This window comes from Plecotus auritus (assembly GCF_963455305.1).
Source record: "Plecotus auritus genome assembly, chromosome: 5".
Classification (NCBI taxonomy): Eukaryota; Metazoa; Chordata; class Mammalia; order Chiroptera; family Vespertilionidae; genus Plecotus; species Plecotus auritus.
In genome coordinates, this window is record NC_137776.1 from 154,502,057 (window position 1) to 154,525,538 (window position 23,482).

General features: G+C 47.6%; 1 protein-coding gene across 1 annotated transcript in view; it reads right to left on the reverse strand.

Annotated features, from left to right (window-relative positions):
• Positions 1-23,482, reverse strand: part of B4GALT1 (beta-1,4-galactosyltransferase 1) — a 46,606-nt gene that overhangs the window by 17,714 nt on the left and 5,410 nt on the right. Inside the window, exon 2 of the mRNA XM_080668077.1 lies at positions 5,371-5,606. Within this exon, the coding sequence (XP_080524203.1) occupies positions 5,371-5,606 (236 nt within the window). The remainder of the gene's footprint in view (positions 1-5,370; positions 5,607-23,482) is intronic.

Genomic DNA, 23,482 nt, shown 5'->3' on the forward strand with positions numbered 1-23,482 from the left:
TCCCAAGGGCTGTGTCCTAGGCCTGCTCTGGTCAGCAGGGAGCAGAGAACTCCGGGGAAAGGCCTGGGAGGGGCTGTGCAGGCTCCCAAAGATCATGCCCTGGCCTGACCGAGAAAGGAGGCTTCACTTCCAGGCACAGTCCTCACAGGAGAACAGGGAGCAAGGGGTCCTGAGAGTGGGTGGAAGTGCAGGGCAGGAGTCACAGGGAGGAACGGCTCCGTGCTCCAAACCCTGACCGAGCACACGGAGCCGGGTGGTCAGGGAGACAGAGGCGGTCAGAACTGGGGGCTGGGTGTCCAGGAGCTGCCAGCTGGGTGATCGTGCACACAGCAATCACCCCTCATCCCTCACAGCAATCACCTTTCATCCCTCGCTAGGGATCTGCTAAGTAGCCTGGGAGCAGCAGGGAGGGAGAGGTCAGCCCCACCTGGGGCTTCACAGAGCTAATAAGTTTGGGGGTGGGGGGGATGGGAGGGACCTCAAATGGTGGCCAGAAAGAGAGCAGGTAGGGGAGGGAAGGCAGGCAAGCAGGGCAGGGGGGAAAGCATAAGCAAAGGCACCCGTGGGAGCAGAGTGTGTCTGGGTGAAGATGGAGAATCCAGGATGGCTGTGACACAAAGGGGTGAATGGAGCCTGAGGAGGAGGTGGCTGAGGCAGGTCAGGGCTGGACTGCAGAGGGTCCTGGATGCTGACCTCAGGGCTTCAGACCCTGCAGACCCTTGCCTGCGGGCAGTAGGGACACACTGAAGGGTTTAAAGAAAGGGCGGGGCATGGTAGAACCAGAAATATCTTGGGCAGCTGAGCGAGCTCAGAGGTGCCAGGGGATATACAAATGGAACTGGAGAGACCAGTCCTGGGTGCTGGCTCCAGGGCAGAGCGCTGCCATGGTGATTACAAATCCACCTGGCCAGGTGGGCCTGCATTCCTCACCTGTGGTGACTTCCTCCTGTGCCGGGTAATCCCACACACATCCTGTATTTATTCAGGGCTGGTGTTGCCAGGTGGCAACTTGTCTTCCCTTTACCTTGGGTGGTTTTAGTTTCCTTAAAGTATGAGGAAGTGCAATACGCACCCCGCCCCCCACCCACTTTGACACCTTGATGTCCACTCTGCACCACGGTTCCAGTGCTGGACCTCGGGGAGGGCTTCTGTGCCTCCGAGCAGCACCCTTAGTTCCAGCAGGCTGGCCATGCCAGAACCCTAATGTGAGTCTCAGACACTGGTGTGCTCGGGCAGAAGACCGGAGAACAAACAGCAATGCTTGTTCTCTGTGTCGACTGGTAAGCCCTTATTGTGAGATGTACGGTAAGTTCTCATGGTGCCTGGAAGGGCCTAAACCAGTGGTCGGCAAACTGCGGCTCTATTGACTAATGAGTTTGCCGACCACTGGGATAGGGGCTTAATCACAAGGAACAACAACAGCCTGTAATTATTGGAATCCAGAGTCTAGGTCAGTGGTCGACAAACTCATTAGTCAACAGAGCCGCAGTTTGCTGACCACTGGCCTAAACCAAAATGGGGTGCTTAATAGCTTAATGTGGACAGGGGTAGGAGCCACAAAAACCTGTGAAAGCTCACCCCTGTGTGTGGAACTTGAGACACGACCCTGTTCTGAAGGAGCTGGTAGGCTGATGTGGTCCCTACATCCCCTGAGGTTCTGTTATCTGATGGTTCGGCTTTATGTCCTTATCTGCTCTCCTCTGACTCCTTGGAAGCCATACAAATGAGAGGGAGAGTCCCAAGGCTGGTCCTGAGTAAGTGAGGGGGGTGAAGCAGGAAGAGGGAGAGCAGTAAAAAGTTTATCACCTCCGCACTGATTAGAGACAACAGGCAGGAAGAAGGGGGGTGAGGAGGAGAAACTCCAGTCATCGCAGTAATAACCAGTGTTACTGAGGGTTCACCAGGTGTCAGGTGCTTCACAGCCCTGTGTGGGAAGTACTAAAACTCTGCCCTCCCACAGGAACTCAGCTGAACTCAAATGCAAGAACTCACCCTAGCCGGGTTGGCTCAGTGGATAGAGCATTGGCCTGCGGACTGAAGTGTACAGGGTTTGATTCCGGTCAAGGGCATATGCCCGGGTTGTGGGCTAGAACCCCAGTAGGGGCATGCAGGAGGCAGCCAGTCAGTGATTCTCTCTCATCATTGATGTTTCTATCTCTCCCTCCCTCTCCCTTCCTCTCTGAAATCAATAAAAACGTTTTAAAAAAAATTTAAAGAACTCATGCCGAAGGGCACTAGCTGGTTAGTGGCAGCAGAGCCAGAACCCAGGCAATCCGAGCTCACGCCCAGCCCTGGAGACCCAGCTTTGAGAAGAAACTCTTTAGGGAGGGACTGAATGGCCTTGAGGAGAGAGCTGCTGCCCGTGCAGTGAGAGGGCATCAGGAATCGCGGACAGGGGCCTGAGCTGCAGCCCTACAGTTACTTATGTGACTTTCTACTTCCCTTCTCTGAGCCTCAGCTGCTTCACCTGTGAAACAGAGCAGACATTTTCACACTATCTGGCCTCAGAGGTTCAGGCAAATCCCAGCAAAGACTGAAGGGGAAGTGAAGGGGTGGAGGTTCTATTCTTTTCTTTTATTTCTTTTTTTTTTTTTGAGGTTCTATTCTTAAAAACTTAAGAACCACTGGACTAGATGTCTCAGAGCCCCCTCCTATTTTAAGCCTTCTTTCTCTATAATCTTTTGGGGTTTTTTTTTCTTTATCTTTTTTCTAAATTATTTTTCTTTTTTTCTTTCTCTCTAATCTTAATTGGGGTTGAGAATAAATGGTCAAAATGACAGTGGGGCGTCTGAGACAGAAAGACAATGAGAGGCTCAAATGATGCCTATTTGCTCAATAGTACATGAAGGTCGAAGCCTGATGCTACAAACGCCCTTCTGAACTCCCTTTCTTCCTCTAAAACAGAGAACACAAGAAGTTGCTAAGTTAAATTGCGGGGAGTGGGGGAATGATGCAGTGTTTCTCCTTGGCCTCTTTCTTTCAAAAGGCTTACCCTGACTGGTGTGGTTCAGTTCTTTGTAGTGTCATCCAGTACACCAAAAGGTTGCAGATTAGATTCCCAGTTAGGGTGCATATGGGAGGCAACCAAAGATGTCTATTCTATGTCTGTCTGTCTGTCTCTCTCTCTCTACTAGAAAGATAGGGCAAAATTAAGTTTCTCCTTAGACCTGGTTATCTCAAAATCAGATTGTATTTTTCCAAAGAAATAACCAGGGTGGAGTTGGAGCAGAAGAAAACAATTAGGGAGAGGGAGAGGGAGACAGAGAGGAAAATTAACCCTTGAAAGAGAAGGAAAAGATGTAGAGGCTTCTCTGGTCAGTGTGGCTCAGTTGGTTGAGCATCTTCCGGTGCACCGAAAGGCTGCTTGCTAGTTCAATTCCCAGTCAGGGCACATGCCCAGGTTGAGGATTCAATCCCGGGTAGGGATGGGTACAGGAGGCAGCTGATTGATGTTTCTCTCACATTTGTTTCTTAAACAAATACTTGTTGGATTGAAGTGGCCTGGCATTTACTTTTTTTTTTTTTTTTTTTTTTTTTCCTGGCCTGGCATTTACTTGCTCTCTCTCCAACATTCTTCTAAGGTAAATCTCACTGATAGATTTTCTCAGGGCCCTGGTCCATGCCTCACTTGGCCAAGAAACTCAAAGAGACCCAAGGGGTTTGCCCACAATCTATTCTCCCAATCTTGAGCTTCAGTTCCCTTAAAAAGCAGATATCTGCTCTTTCCTGTCTGACAGACTCAGCTCCAACATGGGGCCCTGGAACCTCTGCTGCCTTCCTACCCAATGGTCATCTCGCTCTCCAGGAACATGCAAGGCTGCTTTCTCCCTAAAAGTCCCCATTCTCTGGCCCCAGCTAAGATGACCATGTCTCCCTCCAGCCTTTAGAACCCAGTTTTCATCCTGGTTTTTCCAAGCCATTGCTCTCCTTCCTGAGCTTCCAGAGCATTTGGGGGCCACCATCCAATCACTTGCTATTTGGGATTGTTAACAGATTGTTTTCTGGAAGGGTCCACTTGCCAGAAGGGGGAATGGAAGCTTTGGGACAGGTAGAACTGGGGCCTTACACTTCTTTAGAATCTCTCTGCAGCAACTGGTGCAGGACTATGCACAGTGGGCCTCAGAAATGCTTGATGGACACACTGCTGTTTTCAGCTTCCCTTCTGGTCCAAGGGGAGCCACACAAAGTCCCTCAACTTTGATAGAAGCTGTCAACTACCAACAACCTTACTACCTCAAGCAGATTCAGAATTTATCTTGAAATGGACATTCGGCCTTTTAGAAATGGGCATACTCTGTCTCTTCAGATGAATGTCAAAGAAATTTGGTATACAGATAAGTTAGATGTGTTATTGCACCTAGAAGGTTATAGTCTAAAGAGGTGAATGTAAGTATTCAAAATAAACTTGGTATACCAAAGTTATATTTCTATCCTTCCTTCTTCCTTTAACATGTCTGTGTTCTTGCTCAGTCTGTGTTCTTGTGTGGCTCAGTGGTTGAGTGTCGACCTATGAACCAGGAGGTCACGGTTCGATTCCCAGTCAGGGCACATGCCCAGATTATGGGCTCACTCCCCAGTGTGGGGTGTGCAGGAGGCAGCCGGTCCATGATTCGCTCTCATCATTGATGTTTCTATCTCTCTCTCCCTTTCTGAAATCAATAAAAATATTTTTAAAAAGTGAAAAAACAAACAACAAAAAAACAATACTGCCTCGCAAATCAATCTGATTTCTCCACGTCATGGTGCTGAAGGCTGACATGCCTCCAACAGCTTCATTAACCCAATACACACATGGATCAGAGACACTGAGAGAAGCTCTCTTTTCTCAGACTCAGTTCAGGCCACATGACCTTCAGGGGCCCACAAATAAAACTTCCCCAAACTTTTACTGGGGCCTGGCATTTAGGCCTGAACAAAGAGCACTGTCTCCTGTGAGTACCTCAGAAACAGCAGTTAAACCGGATAAATCTGAAGTTAACTAAAAGTCTGACTCCAAATGGGTATTTCTATTTTTTTAAAAGGAAAACACACAGCTACCCAGAGACAGAAAATAGTCATTGCTTTATTTGGAGAGAATAAGAGTTGTTATTTTTCTCTCCATTTTGTTGGAAGGGTACTTCCAAAAAAAACAAAACACACAAACAAAGCATCCCAGCAATTTTCCTTGCCTAAAGAGTTACAGCAAGAAGCAAGCACGCTGTATGGCGTTTAGCCTATGTACACTAATTAAAATAAAGAGGGTGATACTGATCAAGATGTAAAATTCAGATATCAAGGAAATTACTTCCTTTCCTTGCCTGTCTCTTTACTCTCATATTTACAGTGCACACACTCAGACTTCCTCCCTGGCTCCACCTTTCCAGACCTCACCTGATTGATAACATAGATGCCGTAGTCCAACTGCTGACGCTGCAGGATTGGGTGCAAGTAATACAGCCAGTACTTGAGGTGTTCCTGCCGGTTGCGGAATGGAATGATGATGGCCACCTTGTGAGGAGAGATGCAGTCCTTGGGGGCGTAGCGACCACCCACCTTCACCTCGGGGTTCTGTTTCGCCAGAAGCGTCAGGTCCACAGGTACGTTGAACTCGATCAGCATGGGGCCGACTAAAGGGGTGGAGGAAGGAGAAGTTAGCAGGCTGTGGGACTCGCTGCTTCACAGGGGGTGCCAGGTGGCCAGGCCGCAGGAGACAGCTCTTCCAGAGAGGAAGTGCGGCCATGGAAAAGGCATTCGTGCCCAGCACTAGGGACCATATCCAGCACAAGAGTGACCAACCATCCCAGGAAACTCGTTATACCGGGCAAACCAGGATGGCGGGTCACCCTGCGAAGCACTTGCCTATGCAGACCACACTCCCTTCGGACTCCATGTTTCTCAACTGTAAAGTGGAAATGGGGCCATTTCTGCTCTGACTTCCTGGCAGGCTGCTGCAAGGATCAGAGAGCACGGAGGAGAAAGCACTTTCTCCGAAATGCTGAGGTTGAGACATAGCTCTGCCACCTCCCAGTTAGTGTGGCTTTGGACAGGTTCTCTCTGAACTTAGCCTAGTTGAGGAAATGTGTGTGTGTTTGTGTGTATGTGTGTGTTGGAGAGGTCAGTGTTGAGAAAAGCAGGAGGTAGCAAGGAGTGGCATGACTCATGGGTTGATGCACAGATAAAACAAACTTGATGAGAAGGACTGGAGGAAATGAGACCCCAGGAGACTGAGGGGGCAAGGGAGAAGAAAACAGTTGGAAAGAACATCAAAGAAGAACGCTTAGTAGAGGTAAGAGACGGATGAAGAAGGGAGGGAATCCAGTCAGGGATGACCACAAAGGTTCTAGCCTAGAAGAACGTGGCTCCAGATGAGAGAAATTAGTTAGTAGGAGAGCTCTTTGGCTTAGATGAAAAACTGATAAGATGTACGGATGGTGGGTTTTTAGTTAGTGGCAAGTTAGGAGCAGAGGGAAAGGCCAAGGCCAAGACCCAGATACAGACATGGAAGTTCTTGTCTCCTAAACAGAAACAGGTGGCGCTACAAGAGGGCTGCTGGGGACTGTCCCTCAGGCAGCACAGATGGTGAGGGCAGAAGAAAGGTGACTGGCCCAGGGACACACAGGGAATTGGGGACTGAGTCATGACTTGAACCCAGGCCCCCAGTATTCTCTGTAGGACAAACTTTTTCAAAGAGGGTTCCAAGAAACACTAATCCTAGCAGGATGCTTAACAGAAGAACATGTCCCCTTGGTCAAATGAGGGCAGAAACCCTGCCTACTAAATCCTGCTTCTGGAAAGTCAGGACGTACACCAAAGGCTTTGAGAAGTTGTGCGCCACAGAATCATTTTATCAGGGGATGCAGTTTGAGAACAGATACTCTAGTATGGTGGTCGGCAAACTGCGTCTCGCGAGCCACATGCGGCTCTTTGGCCCCTTAAGTGTGGCTCTTCCACAAAATACCACGGCCTGGGCGAGTCTATTTTGAAGAAGTGGCGTTAGAAGAAGTTTAAGTTTAAAAAATTTGGCTCTCAAAAGAAATTTCAATCGTTGTACTGTTGATATTTGGCTCTGTTGACTAATGAGTTTGCCGACCACTGATCTAGGGTGCCCTCAGGTGAGTATTGGCTTTATACTCTAGGACTAAGTAATGGGATACCTGGACCAGTTTTTCCCAAACCTATCATAAGAATCACCTGAGGCAATTGTAAAAAATACGGACTCTCAGGCCCTTCTCTTGGAGCTTGGGAAGGATTTAGGAGGGTAATTAACAAGGAGCCTAGGTGATTCTGGTCCTGTTTTTGTTGTTGTTAATCCTCACCCAAGGAAACTTTTCCATTGCTTTTTAGAGAGAATGGAAGGAGGGGAAGAGACCGAGAGCGAGAGCGAGAGCGAGAGCGAGAGAGAGAGAGAGAGAGAGAGAGAGACTGATGAGACAGAGACACATCGACTGGTTGCCTCCCACAATCCAGGTACATGTCCCTAACTGGAAACAAACCCGGGACCCTTCAGTCTGCAGGCCAATGGTCTATCCACTGAGCCAAACCAGCTGGGCAGAGCCTAGGTGACTCTGTCTGGGCAAGTTGGGCAATGGGGAGAGGAACCTCCCATCTTCACAAGTCTTGGGGCTTGCAGGTAAGGAGGGTCCTCAGGGTCTCCTACAACACACAGGTCATAGAGGCAGCCCTTCCCAACGGGGTCCAGCAGGCCTCAACTGCTTGACTGCACGGCCCCAAGCAGTCTCCTGGGAGGCCCTGCTGCACAGTGCACTTGTGAAAAACATGAAAAAGATCTGTCACTGGGCTCTTCTCACTTCAGAGGGCCCCACAACATCTGCAAAGCCCCAGCCCTGCTGTACCTTTGCTTCTCAAGATGCTACTAAACATAACCCCATTTTCAGGAACCCAAGAGGCATCTGGACTGTCACCCTACCAACTTACTCATACTTTCGGAAACCAGCCCAGAAAAGAGGAATCCACACTTGGTCTGCCCAGCCTCCTGAAGCAGACACCTGCAGGCTGGTCTTAGTTTTGCCCTTTCAGGAGTTCCAGAAAGGGGGTCCTGATGTTTCCTGGAGAGGAGAGGGGATGCCTGGGCCCTGGTTTAGCTCCATCAGTGACTTGCTGGGTGATCTATCTTTGGGCAAGTAGCGCCTGCACTCAGGATACTGGTTTCCCCTTCGTAAATTGCAGGGACCAGAACTCAACCTGCTCCAGAAGAACTCCACCCCCACTGGCTCCTCCAAGGGCTCATGTAGAGCTTTATCACTGAACAGCCTCTTCTCACTCTCCCACTCCACTTTGCACCCTTCTCACAACCCCCATCTTGTCTCTAACACATTGAAGGCACACTGACCCCCAGATCCTGCCTTCCCTGCCCAATCTGGCAATTCTTTCCCCACCTTCTCTCTGTGAAGCCTCCACAGCTCTGAGAATCCTGCAGATCTCACCTGAGAGTGGACAGCACTTGGCAGTCAGTGGCAGCCCCAGACCTTGGGTCCAGTACCAGCCAGGAGGCCTCCAGGAGTGTCCGGCACATCTCCAGCCACCTCCAGGAGCTGTCCTCTGCTGCACCCCTGGCTCTGTCCCAGTGAGAAAATTCATAGAGCTCATACTCCAGGAGGGTAGTGACCAGCTCTGCCCAGAACCTTGCAGACCTGGGGCCAGGTCTCAGAGCCACGGCTGGAGGCCTCAGAGAGAGGCGAGGGGAGGAAACCAAGGGCTGAAAGCTTCGTGACAGTCCTCATGCTAAGCCAAGGCTCCCTTGCTGTGAGGCGCATGGCGTGTGCTACCACAGGCCCTCGGCCCCGCTGGGCTGGCTTGTGTGTTTTCTTGGCTCTGGGAGCTGGGAAGCAGGGTTACGTAAGCAGATGAGCAGATGTGAGCCTGTCCTCGGCTCCCCCAGCTAAAGCCCTGCCACGTGGGCTTCTCAGTTGGGAGTCCAGGTCATGGCCTTGCGTGTAAGTCACTCAATAACTTCAATGTGTGAGCTCAACTCAGACAAATTCCACTGCTCCCTTGCTCGGCACAGCAAGCCCTGCTAATCTAGAGCCAACCCAGCGTGGACGCCTCGCCTCACTTTCACATTTGCTAAACCACTACAGCTCCTCAAGCTCCTCAGGCCAATCAGTCCCTGCTCCAGGTGCCCAAAATACCCTTGACACAACATTGAGCCCTGCAGGATGAGGGCACCCTGCTTGCTCCCTCATCTCTGTGAGGGCAGGGGTTGTATGCCATGCCATTCCTTTTTACTAGTATACTTGGGACAGTTACTGGCAGCGCAGCATGCACAAACATGTGTTTATCCACACAGCACAAGTTCAACTGCAAGTTAAGAAGCAGAGCTAACAGAGCAGGGAACCATCTTGCCTTTAATGTTTGAGAATCTAGATTGTCCTAATACACATGTACAACCAAGGCAACCAAGGGCAAAAACACTCCCCGTTCTGTGTTCTTAAGATGCCTTTGGTTTCAGAATAGCACCTGATCTGTGATTGATGGGCACACCCCCACCTTCAATCCATATGCAAATCGACTAAACAACCGGTCGCTATGATGTACACTGACCACCAGGGGGAGCGCCACTCAGCCAGAAGCCGGGCTTACGGCTGGCAAGCACAGCTGCAGTGGCGGGAGCCTCTCCCGCCTCCACGGCAGCGCTAAGGAGCAGCAAGCTGAACTGGTAAGGAGCAGCGAGCAGGCGGGCAGTAAGGAGTGAGGGGTCCTGGACTGCGAGAAGGTGCAGGCTGGGCTGAGGGACCCCTCCACCCCAGTGCACGAATTTCGTGCACTAGGCCTCTAATGTTAAAATAAGTTTCCTGCAGGTTCTAGGCCTATAATTCAAAACTTTGTGGCAGTGGACAGCCTAATGAAAATGTTCAATTTCCTTAGCTAAACCTCACACTGCCACATCAAACAGGCACTTCACTAAATACCACTTGTTCCTTAAGAGAATAATCCCAAAGTTCAAAGTCTGGTGTGGATCGTGAGATCATCAGAAAACCTTATGTGGTCACTCAGTCCAGGATCCTGTCACCAATGGTATCAAGGCCTAACCTAAGGGACCAAAGCCATGGTCAGGTTCCATCACTTTCAAGGGTCTGGATCCTCTTTGAACTAGAACATGGAAGAATCCTGGCAGACCAGGGCTGGAAGGACTTTGAGAATTATGTTTCAGCCCCATGTTACACATGAGAGTTTGAAACTGAAGGCCAGAGATTGACAGATTTTCTTAACATTCTTGGATCTCCCTGCACCCCCCACCACCCAACAACAACAAAAGCCACCCTTATCTTCCCCTTATTAATCCTTTAGAGTTCTCGTGTTCGTGGATGCATCTACAGAGTGGACAGCAAATCGAGGTACACATGCCCCTCTACTCTCCCTACACTGTGCCCATGGGATTCTGTCTCAGAAACCTTCTCAACCTAGGGCTCCAGGAGCTACCAACTGATCCCAGGTGGCATAAAAGTGAATCTTATTTGACATCACTGACCTAACCCTCCTCAAGCACATTTCTGTACACACAAGGTCACAATTCCTGACTTCTAAAGCAGAAGAATCAAGAAGAGAATGCTGAGAAGCTCTGGAGATCCCAGAACTGGGGGCATGACAGTATACTTCTGTCCTGGGGTGACCCCAAAAGGTTTTCTTTTTTAAATTTTTATTGAATTTATTGGAGTGACATTGGTTAATATAATTATACTAGAGGCCCAGTACACGAATTCATGCACGGGTGGGATCCCTCAGCCTGGCCGGCGATCGGGGCCATCTTGCCCAGTCTCAATCAGGGCCGATTGGGGCCGGCAGGGGGGAGGGACTGCAGGCAGTTGGCTAGCTATGGGAGATTGGCTGTGGGAGCACACTGACCACCAGGAGGCAGCTCCTGCATTGAGCGTCTACCCCCTGGTGGTCAGTGTGCATCATAGCTACTGACCAGTCGTCGGTCATCAAGGTCGCTTGGGCATATATGTTTCAAGTGTACAATTCTATAATACATCATCTTTATACTGTATTATGTGTTCACCATCCAAAGTCAAGTCTCTTTCCATCGTCATTTATCCCTTTACCCTCTTCTACCTCCCCCCAGAAAGGTTTTCACCTGAAGTGCAACCACGGAGATAGATACAAGGTCCTGAGGTCAAGAAACAGCGTTGAGGATCACAGGCTTTCAAAGCCCAGTAAACAGGCCTCCCAGTGTTTGTCCACTGGGGAAAATTGTCCCAGGAGGAATTTCTGCTTTGCTTGGTCCTGGCCCAAAAGCAGACTTCCTCCTCACCCAGCCCTTCTCCCTCCCTCCACCTCTCTGCTGGAATTTGTGAAAACTGCGTGCCTGCCCTCTTATCACTACCAGGAAAGGCTCAGGAGGCCAACCTGCCTGGAAATTGTGTGAGCCCAGGAAGACCTTCTGCACCCATCTCCTCTTACAACTAGAGCACTTCTGGGAGGAATGATTTGAACTTCTCAGAAAGGATTAGAATAACAGTCTGGCATTTTTTTTTTTTTAAATATTTGTATTGGCCAAAACCAGTTTGGCTCAGTGGATAGAGCATCGGCCTGCGGACTGAAGGGTCCCAGGTTCGATTCCGGTCAAGGGCATGTACCTTGGTTGCGGGCACATCCCCAGTAGGGGGTGTGCAGGAGGCAGCTGATCGATGTTTCTCTCTCATTGATGTTTCTAACTCTCTATCCCTCTCCCTTCCTCTCTGTAAAAAATCAATAAAATATATTAAAAAATATATATTTGTATTGATGTCAGAGAGGAAGGGAGAATGAGAGAGAGAGAGAAACACCAATGATGAGAGAGAACCATTGACTGGCTGCTTCCTGCACACTCCACACTGAGGATCGAGCTCACAACCCAGGTATGTGCCCTGACCGGGAATCAAACTGTGATCTCCTGGTTCATAGGTCGACACTCAACCACTGAGCCATGCTGGCTGGGCAACAATGTGGTATTTTTATTTTAAGAATTTCCCCTCCATACTGAGGCAGTCCCCCGATCCCCCGCCTCTTCTGAGGCCTCCACGCTTGGCCTGAAGACAGTCACCAACAGGTAGCCCAGGGCCTGCCACTTGAGAACTCAAGGCCCAGGATGGCAAAAGCCACATTTACCTCCGTTCCTCTTCTGATTACTTTCCCCTCCTCAGGATGCTGGGGGAGTACCCTTCGATCTACACTTTCTTAGCTTGTTAGAAAAGATGTAGAAATTCAACACACAGTTCCATAGGAAGCAAATGCCATTTCCATGGGAAGCAGCATGGTAGGAAAAGGTCACAGACCAGGGTTCAAATCCCTGTGCCACTGCTTGCCCTGGCTGGGTGGCTGTTCCTTACAGCGGTATTTGTGAATTAGTGTGGGAGCCTATCATGAAGGAAGGGAGAAAGAAACCTGGGATGAACACCATGGACACTGGGGCCACACACAGCGATGTGAATGGACCTCAAAAACAACGGTGTGCATCTGGAGCCCAGTTCTTGGTTTCTAAAGACCATTCTCTACTAAAAAGAACTAGGGACTGAGCGAGAGGAACCTGGCCAGTGTGACTCAGTTGGTTGGAACATCATTCTGTGCACCAGAAGGTCAAGGGTTCGATCGGTTGGGGTGTGTAAGGGAGGCAATTGAGCATGCTCTTTCACAACGATGGTTCCCTCTTTCTCCCTTCCTCCCTCTCTTAAAAAAAAATCAATTAAAAAATCTTTTTAAAGAGCTGGGTGAAATAAGTTAGAATCAGAATGAGCTACAAAAGAATACTCTTTACATAAATTAAAAATACATGTATTTATACTGTATGACCTGTTTATATGACATTCTCAAAAAGACAAGATAGTAACGGAGAACAGATCAGGAGTTGCCAGGGGTGAAGGGCTGGAGAAGAATGGGACTATATGGGGGATTTTTGCAGTGATAGAAAAGTTCTGTATCCTGATTGTGGTGGTGGCCATACAAATATATACTTGTGTTACATAGACCTATACACCAAAAAAATTTTTACTATATGCTCATCTGAAAATAAAATTAAAAAATGAATATAGCCTGGCTGGCGTGGCTCAGTGGTTGAGCTTCAACCTATGAACCCAGAGGTCACGGTTCGATTCCCTGTCAGGGCATATGCCTGGGTTGCAGGCTTGATTCCCCAGTAGGGGACAATGCAGGAGGCAGCTGATCAATGATTCTCTCTCATCGTTGATGTTTCTATATCTCTCTCCCTCTCCCTTCCTCTCTGAAATCAATAAAAATATATTTTTAAAAAATGAATACGGTATATGTAAAACAGCAGCTCACATTTGGCAAGAACAAAAACAGTCACACATTAAATGCATTAGAATGGTTGCCGGAGGTGGGGTGGAGAAATGGAAGTGTGAATGAGGATAAAAGGGAGTCCATGATGATAATGGGCATGAAACAGTTTGATGGCTGGATGGAAAGAAAGGAAAGCAGGAAGAAAGTAGCGAAGGAGCCCTGACTGGTTTGGCTCAGTGGATAGAGCGTCAGCCTGCGGACTCAAGAGTCCCAGGTTCGATTCTGGTCTAGGGCATGTACCTTGGTTGCGGGCACATCCTGGGTGAGGGGTGTGCAGGAGGCAGCTGATCGATGTTTCTCTCTCATCGATGTTTCTAACTCTCTCCCTCTCCCTTCCTCTCTGTAAAAAAAACAATAAAATATACTTTTTTTAAAAAGAAAGTAGCGAAGGAAATAAATAGGGGAGCGGTGGAGGATGGAGCTGGATGTATCCTTCCAGCACTGTACAGGGGAGAAAGGAGCCCTGGCCTCTAGACAAACCAAGGTCCCTGAGCAGGTGTGCAATCCTGCGGGGTCAGATTCATCAGCTACAACAGCCCGACACCACCCCCCATTAGAGTACTCACTTTCGTGCTCTGACTTCTGACTCACTGGCTGTGAACTGCCTTCCCTCCCAGTGCTGCCTGCAGCCAGAGAACTCTAAGGCACTTGACAACAGTTCTAATCTTCCCAGTAAATCAGAAGTTTAGCTTCCAGCAGGTAAATAAGCCTCCTGGGAGTTTTATTACTGATTAAGTTGCTCCTCCGATATTCTGGAGCCCTGACTGGATTTCTGCACCAGTAATGCCGGAGACAAGTACATCCTCTTCTCTCTACATCTAGAACCAGGCTTTGGGCTGTAGAGAGCCTGCTTCTCTATGGGCCATCTGGGCAGTCTGCCAACCATGCACTCCTGGCAATACCTCTGGGGTATCAGGACCACTTTAAATGTAGCCAGCTCCCTCCAATTTCCTTCTCTAAGGAGTAGGTATAAAACAACGTGTCCTTTTCAGGTGGTAAATGAGATAACGCGTACACATATTTATCACAGTACTTAACACTAATAGATATCAATAAATATTACTTTGCCTTCTCACTGACTCCCTAGAACTTCAAAGCCTACAGGGTTATTACAGCTCTACAATCACAAGAGACTAAAATTCCACTTTTCTACTCTGAACACTAGCAACAGTGACAGACTTGGAAGAAGGGCCTGGGACCTCAAATGTTTTGGGGGGCATGACATAACCTTCCTATAAAACATAAGGGTTGAACAACAATTCTGCTCATCTTTTACTGTCAGAGACAAGTACTAAAATGTTAAAGAACCAGCTTAGAAAAGAATACAGAAGAAAAATTTTATAATCTTGGAATGATATAGACCTTCCTAAGTGTGTGTGTGGGGTGGGGGGGGACTTAAAGTAATATAGAAAAACACAAACTTAAATACATAAAAATTTAAAACTTGGCTGTCTGATCAAAGCTACCAGGGATAAAGTAAAAAAGACAGGTGCCTGGCTGGGTGGCTCAGTTGGTTGAGTGTCATCCTATACACCAAACAGGTTGTGGGTTCGATTCCCCGTAGGGCACATACCTAAGTTGTAGGTTCAATCCCCAGTCAGGGGTGCGTATGGGAGGCAACTGATTGATGTCTGTATTTACAGAAGAAATACAAATAGCCAACAAACACATGACAGTTTGCTCAACATCACCACTAATTAGAGAAACAAATTCAAACAAGATACCATATTTGATCATCATATTGGCAAACGTAAAAAGACTGATAACACCCAGTGCCAGCATGGATGTGGGAAACAGGCACTTCTCATTCACAGCTGATGAGCATAAATTGGAGGGCAATTTGACAGTACCTATCAAAATGGTACAAGTGCATGATCTACAGATTTCAAATCAATAACCTAATCTTCCACCTTGAAACACTGGAAAAAGAGCAAACTAAGTCTAAGCAGAAGGAACAAAATAAAGATTAGAGCAGAAATTAATGAAAAAAGAGAATGGAGGAACAATAGGGAAGGGGGGAAATCAATGAACCAAAAGTTGGTTCTTTGAAAAAAAAAAAAAAAAAGTGGCATAGACTGACCAGAAAGGGGATTAAAAAAAAAAAAAAGACTCAAATTACCAAAATCAGGAATGAAAGAGGGAACATCCCTACCAACCTTATAGAAATAAAAAGGAATTTAAGGGAATACTATCAACAAATGTATGCCAACAAATTAAATGACTTAGGTTAAGTGGACAAATTTTTAGAAAGACACACACTACCAACTGACTCAAGAATAAATAGAAAATCTGAATAGACCTGTAACAAGTAAAAAAATTGAATTGGTAATCAAAAAGCTTCCCACAAAGAAAAGCCCAGGCCCAGAGGACCTCACTGGTGAATTCTACTAGACAGTTAAAGAATACAAACTCTCCCTAAAAATGAAGGGGGAACACTTCCCTCCCCATTTAGGAGTCAGTATTACCTTGGTACCAAAATCAGATACAGACATCATGAGAAAGAAGACTACAGATCATTTTTCTGTCAAGTATACCCTCATAAAGCTGAAAAAAAGCCATACAGATCAATATCTCATAAATAATCCTTAACAACAACAACAAAAATTAGTTAACTGAATCCAACATATAAAAAGGATTATACACCATGACCAAGTAGGACTTATCCCAGGAATTCAAGATTAACTTACATCTTTTTTTAAAAAATCAATCAGCCCTGCTGGTGTGGTTCAGCGGTCGGCCCACAGAAAAGCATTTGACAAAACACATCATCTATTCATGATAAAAAACACTCAACTAGAATCTTTCTTCGCCTGATAAAGAGGAACATCGGGTACCCACTCTGCTATGAAAATCCCACTGCTATCATTATACTTAATAGCGAAAGACTGAATGTTTTCCCCCTAAGATCAAGAACAAGAACAAGAAAAGGATGTCCTCTCTTATCATTGTGCTAAAAGTTCTAACCAAGACAATTAGGCAAGAAAAAGAGCTGCTGTGAGAGTGAATGAATGTAATGCGTATGAAGAACTTTCCCCACGCCTGACCAGTGCTGCATTAGCACCATCTGTTGTGCGAGTGGCTGGCTGGTGGTTGCTGGAGCCTAGGGCCCTAGACTCACAGTGGCTCCCACTGACTGGGTTTTCAAACCGACCAACTTACACATTCATCCCAAGTTTCGATTTTGTGCCTAGACACTGAAATTGCTGGAGGATTGGGTGGGTGTGGATTTGTCCAGTCAGACTCACTCCTGGCTCCCAGGACCCATTGAGAATCACCCCAGTTCTACATGACCGGCCCTCAAGGGGACAGCACTCTACCGTCCTGCAGCAAAGCCATGTAGAGTGCATGGCTACATCAGAATACCCAGGCAGGCAGGGACTCCAGAGAGCATCCAAGCCAACCCTTCATCTCATTTTATGGATGGATAAACCAAGGCCTTAGTGAGAGGAGTTCTCTCAGATTAATCTGTAGGTTGGCCCCAGAGCTGGACTGAAAGGCTTGCCGTCCTGACTTCCAACAGCAGCTCCTAAGCAAAGACAGGCTGTCTACAGCCTAGGCCTAATTTTTTCTAACAACACACAGGCCACTGGGCACCCCAGGTTAAGCCCATTTACATCCAGTCTCCATTTTTTAACATCCCTTCTCACTTCCTGAGATTCCACCAAATATCCAATGCTCCTTCCAGCTCCTCCCCCTTACCACTCAGCTATCTGTAACCTATGATGGTATCTCCCCAAGACACATAAAGAAAGTCCAGCCGGAGAAGGGAAGACTATGGGTCACCACAGAATCCTGGCCCGACTGACACATGGCAACACATACTCCAAGTTCCCAGCATTGTGGGTTCAACAAAATGGGAGGCCTTCTCCCTGTGGCCTGGGGCAGGTATGTTCATGTATAAGCCAGGCCACAGTCTCCACTAAACCCTGGTTTCATGCTAAATCCTGTCCCTAACCTGTGGCTACAGCCTCACCTTTCCTTCTCCCTGTTAACTCTGCCCTAGGGCAGATGATAAAACACACACACACACACACACACACCCCAAAACTGCTTCTGGAGGAAATTATACTCCGCAGCCCACTGTGTTGAATGGACGTCTTCTGAGATGGATGGGTTAGGCACTGATCAAAATACAGAGTACTGGTATTGCCACAAACCTCATCTCATTCAATCCTTTACCAACTCAATGAGGTAAGAAGTATCTCCCCATTTTACACAGGAAGCAAGTCTTGCCCTGGGTCCCCCAGGAACAATGTGCTGGACAGCAGCTCTGGCCTGATTCCAAATGGACCCAGAGAGCACCCTGTTAATAAGTCACAGCTGACTGCTGTGGAATGCAGTAGAAGAGAGGACATATGGAGTGGCTACAAGATGAAGGGAGCAGCTGTCCCAGGTTGAATCCACCCTGCCTGCGGGATTTGTAAACCTTTGGTCACTGAAACTGATACCATTGTAATTAGCTAGTTATTAATAATAGGAAAGGAGCAAAAAGGGAAGCCAGATGTGTCATTTGGGCAGCTCCACCAGGAATACCAGGCCAGTCCCTGCAGATCACAGGAGGGGGTGTCCAACAAAGGGAAGATAGACACACAAGAACATTTGGGAAAACATAATCCCCTAAACAAAGAATTTCACTTTCTTGGGACTCTGGTTGCTTAGGGCGTGCTCGCTTGTCTCTCTTGGATTCACCCATACGGCCCAGGCCATGCGGACCCCACATGCAATGGACTACAGCAGGGAAACCCAAGCTAGCCTGATGCTGGACTGGACCTGGCTCCAACATGGAAAGGGAACTCTGGACAGTGGCTCCGCTACACTTCTATGACTGGACTAAAGGAAACGGAACTTTGGAAACCGAGGGGTATAATTCCACATAGATAAAGCTTTCTACCACATCATATCCTCCACTGGGAGCCTCTGGAAATGCTTATCCCAGCAGTACCCCCAAGAACCCCACTCCCACAAGCAACCAGGGGAGACAAGCTCCTGTCCTGTCCTGTAACAAAATCACTAGTTCTAAAGTCATTCTACCGTTTATGCAAGTCAGCAGGTTCCTGTTTATCTATAAAAAGGGCATGTGCATGGGGAATGGCTGTAGGGACAGAACTGGCAATTCATATTTGCAGACCTTGGACTCTTGATCAATTTAACCTCTCCCTCACCAGCCCTCCCCCTCCCCCCCCCCCCCCCCCGCAAAAAAAATCTTTCTTTGCTTGGGCCCCTTTCTGGATTCCATAAACCAGGGCTGTCAGGTCAGAGTTCATCCACTTGGGTTAAATGGTCAGCCACCCTGGCTAGCCCATCAGAACCTAACATAGTTTCTATGGATGCCTGAATGTAGTATTTCTAGCCACCAATCTGCAAAGTTTTAGATCAACACCATTTTAAAGTCAGACTTTTAAATGGGTCTGCCCTCATTCTATAGGTTTGGCTCCATAAAAAAAGGAAAAATGAAAAGTTCTTGTCCTGTGTAAATGAACTAGTTGGCAAAGGCACTGAAACAGCCACCAGTAAGGCTTTTTGCATACTGAGAAACCTCAGCAGGAACCAGAGGCAAAGGCTTAAAGAAAAAGCTTCAAATCCAGAATGTCGGCAGGCTCTACGCAGCGACCTTAGCACACACACAAGGCCCAAGGGCTGGGCGTGTAAGTGTGAGACTCCAGACAGACCTGACTCCCGGAATCCACACTCCTTAAAAGCCAATATCCCTGGCCCAGGAATTTAAAATTTAGGGCCTGGAAAACATAGCAATATCCTCTGGCCTAGGAATTCCTCTCTAGCTATTTATCCCAAGGAAATAATTCAACAGAAGCAATGAGCGGCGGCACACAGCAAAAATGTTCAAGATTATCTATGATGGTGAAATCTGGAATGTTGGATGCTAAGAGAATATAAGAATATTAGAGAGCAGCTATATAAGATAATTAGGATAATTATAAACAACGTAACAGCTGAATGAAAACAGAATGCAAAATAGTTTCACACTACAATTGCAACAGAGTATAGTAGATACACATTTGGAAGGAAAACTGAGTTTTGCTAGTGTTAGGCACATGTTTTGTTACAATGGTAGATAGAAGAATCATGTTTTTAAACATTTAATATAATGACAGTTTCGATTGAAAAAAAAGGAAAGGAAGAAATCCTACAAAGCAAACGCCAAAATCTTCACAAATAAGAACTATCAGTACTACCAATAATATGTAACATAGATCCAGAGCTACTCTATGTTAGGCACTGTTTCAGGCCCTTTTATGCCTATTACCAAAACTTCACATCTGCAGGTGAGAGCAGAGAGGACAGTATCTTTCCCATATCACATGGCTAGCCAGAGTGACAGGAAGAAACATTCCCCATGACATTTTAGAGGTCATCCGTCAACTACAATCTTTATGCCTGTTAGTCAGGGGCCACAAAATCCTCACCAGAAGCCTCACTACCAGAGCTCTTGAAATGGATAGTGGGTGCCAGAAGCCTCTCATGCTGCAGATATAACCAGGATTTCTCCCCTCACCAACCTAGACTAGAGGAGGAAGAGAAACTGGGACTTGCCCAAAATGACTTAACAAGTTAGAAGAACCAGAACTCACAATCCTCACTCCAGTGGCATTTAAGGCTACCCTCTGCAGACCATGAAACCCCTCCTTCTGTACCCTCCCCCTCCTGTCACCTTCCTCCCTATCCTCAGCCTTCCCTTGCCCAGCATGGTCCCAACTACACCAGCTCTCTCTTTTACCATCTTTTGTTCACTCTGCCTCTACTTCCTGTCTTCTCCTACCCTGCTGGTGACTGAGCGCAACAGCGGGGCTTCAGCTATGACGTTCTTCTCATGTGCAGCAACTACAGGAAATTACAGGCTGTGTTCAGCAGCAGAACCCGGCCCCTCCCAACCAGGGAGACTGTTCAAACAGCCTGAGGCAGGGAGAGGGGCCCTGCATTTTGACTCTGGCCCTGGGAGCACCATGCTTCCTCTCCTCTCTCTAACCACGGTATTGCCAGAGTCTGTCCACTGCTGAGGGGATCCCAGAGAACGGGGGTCAGCTCTTGTTTACATCTAACTCCCACGCTTCATATAGTATAGTTACCAATACAAGTTTGCTGAATGAACAAATGAGTCCCCACTCATCCTCTTCCTTGGGGTCCCTCTTAATTTTGGGATGAGGACTCAAATCTACCTACCGGACAGGTGGAGACCCTACCCAAGCTGCCTGAAACGCTCATTTGAATGCCAGGAACTACCTAATATCTCCTACAATGCAAATACCAGTTTCCTTAGTACACCTTTACCTCGGAGTAGTCCCTTCCTGTTTTTTTAAGTTGGTGGCTCCCAGAACGACAACAACGGCTCCGCAGTTTCAGGATGTCAAAGGCAAAAGAACATTATGCAAAACAGGAAGAAACTTTTAAAGAAAAATTTTAAGGCATTTTTAGAATGTACCCTGTCATAGAGCCAGGCAATGATTGAACCCCCGCCAGGGCCCCTCCCTATGACCCAAGTGGTGGGGCAGGAAGCAGCCTGATCGCATACAGTACTGGTCATGCTGGTATGACATAATCCTACCCCTTCCCTCACTGCAGCCTCCCCCTGATCCCCAGGCTCTGGGCCAAATGACCCCTGGCAGATTCCCAAACCCAACGTGTCCCTCAGAAGAGGAGAATTTAGCTCCAGTGAAGACACTCGAAGTAGAATAACCTCAAAATAGACACCTTGGGAAGAGCCGGGTACACTGACCTGAATTGCTCTAACCCACCTGAACAAGCACCTACTTCATGCCAGACTCTCCTGGTCTCTGACGCTTTTCCCCCACAAAAAGGAATTCCTGGAAACCTACAGGTTTCTTACTTCATGACCCCTCACAGATCTCAGGACCTCCTGGAGGTGGGAGAGCTGGCTGTGTATTTCAGAGTCTGATTTGCTAGCTTGTTCCCACACCTTCTGTGGAAATAGTCAAGTGGGTCATGCCAACAGCACTGGGTTAGCTAGCTGGTTGTTCACCCAGCACCATAGCCCCAGTGTCCCAGTCCACATAAGCCTAGCCTAGCCAAGGAGACAAATGGAAAAGTTACTTAGAAAGCTGACTCATGGGGCATCAACCCCCTCGTCTCCTCCCACCCCCTCCCCCACTTCTATTGACAGCAGACTTCCGCTCAGCTTTATCCCAAGAGCCTGGCCTACAACCTGGCCCTTTCCCCTGCCCCAAGCACTTCCTGAATCTAGTTTCCTTTTTTTATCAGAATTCTAGACACATCCTTCATTCTGCAATAGACAATACTTATCTGCCTGCAATAAGCAAACATGTAATTTTTGTTGGGCCTATCCTTTAGTAAAACTGGCTTAAAAACCTAGCCCTATTCGAAAAGCACCCACTCCTTTATTTCCTTTTTTTTTAGAAAACTCTACTATGGAAACAATCCAAAAAGTACATAAAGTTTTATGCACAAGACCACAAAAAAAAAAAAAAAAAAAGAACCTCAAAACTGTGTGTGTTCAACAGCTGTTGAATGATGAAAGTTATACATATTCAGCTGACAGAAGAATATAGCCTTTGTGACTTTTAAAGGTGTAGAACCAAGCTTGTGATAGGATCTTAAATGAAAAATACTAGGCACCAAGCTATCTCTATCTATACTAATCTATCTGTCCTTCAAATAAAGATAGCATCTATATTCTTAAACAGGTACAAGGAAAAAAGACTAGCAGAAAACACGCCAACGTATTTTGTCTGGGTGACAGGAATACAGGTATGCTTTTTTACCTCCCAACTTTCCCAATTATTTTCAATGAGCCTGCATTACTTTTTACAGAAAAAGTAATGAGATTTTTGTGTAAAATCTCACACAAAGAGATTATCGGCTCCTAAAAAAGAACAAAAACAAAAACAAAACAAACAAAAAAAACAGGAACAAGCCAACCACTACAGCCCTAGCCTCCCAGTGAGGCACATCCTCCTCCTCCTCCTCTCTCTGGTTTTGGTGAGGGGCTTTGGAGAGGCGGCTGGGGATGGAGAAGCAGCTACCTCACACACCCAGACCAGAGATTAAAATCACTGCCAAACGACTCAGCAAGAGCCAATTATATAGCCACTGGCCTTCATTTGTGCAGGAAAGAAGCCGGCTGGGGCCAGGCTGGAAAGCAGAACCTGAAACACTGAGGGTGTGAGTCAGCCCTTGTGCCTTCTAAGGACAAACCCCTTTAGGCCACGTTCACCCATAACCAGCTCCCTGCCAGACCCTGTCCCCGACCCCCAAGCCAACACAGCCTGCCAGCCTGAAGAGCTCTGACCTTTGGAACAGGATTTGAGATCTCTCCCCAAGCTGGTGACGTGCGTTGGCCCCGATAAACACAGAGGCCCCCCACAACGGAGGCCTTTACAAGCACAGCCGCAGTCTGGTTCCCAGGACCCCTCAGCAAGTTAAGGGGCAGGAGGGGCCCTGTGGTGGTCACAGAATCCCATCCCATGCCTTGTTCACTCCCGCAGGAGACAGGGTCTGGCTGGCGAGGCTTCATAGTGACCTCACTGTCCCGAGACCACACTGGGCAGCGCCAGAGCCGAACAGAAAATAGCCACAGTGCCAGGCCTCAGGGGATTTAGGCAGAAAGGGTGGACCATTTGTCCGAAGACAGCTGTATTGGTGCTTAACAGGATAAGAAAAACTAGAATTTCCAGGTGGATGTGGATTCAAGCAGAATTCCAGTCTCTGCTTCTTGCAAACAGGCAGGGAACAACGGGTAGGAGGCACTGGGTAAGCGGCTGGAGAAATCACCAGGTTTGACTTGACCACAGGATGACTGGGCTCATCCCACACACACCCAGAACCCAGCTGAACCCCCAAAGTCTGGCAGGCCCCTAGGGCAGAATCCAATGGAAGGGTTGGGGCTGCCTTGGCATTAACTGTCTGGCCATTCACAACCCATAAATTAGCAAATTCCCAGGCTGGGAATTCCTACCCTGCTTGTTACCCAAAGACCGTAACACCCAGCCATATGGCTTGCTAATGTCTCATCACAGTCATTATAAAGCAGCAAGTTAAAGATTACCCAGCAGAGCTAATATTAGGGTTCAGAAATCAGAGGGGCATTTTTTTCACACAATCAAATAAAACCAGGACTGAAGAACTCTGATTGCAACTCTGGATGTCTGAATAAGAGAAAGAAATAAGGAAGAAAAAAAGGAAAGGAGGGTGGCTAAGGCAAGGGAGAGACTAA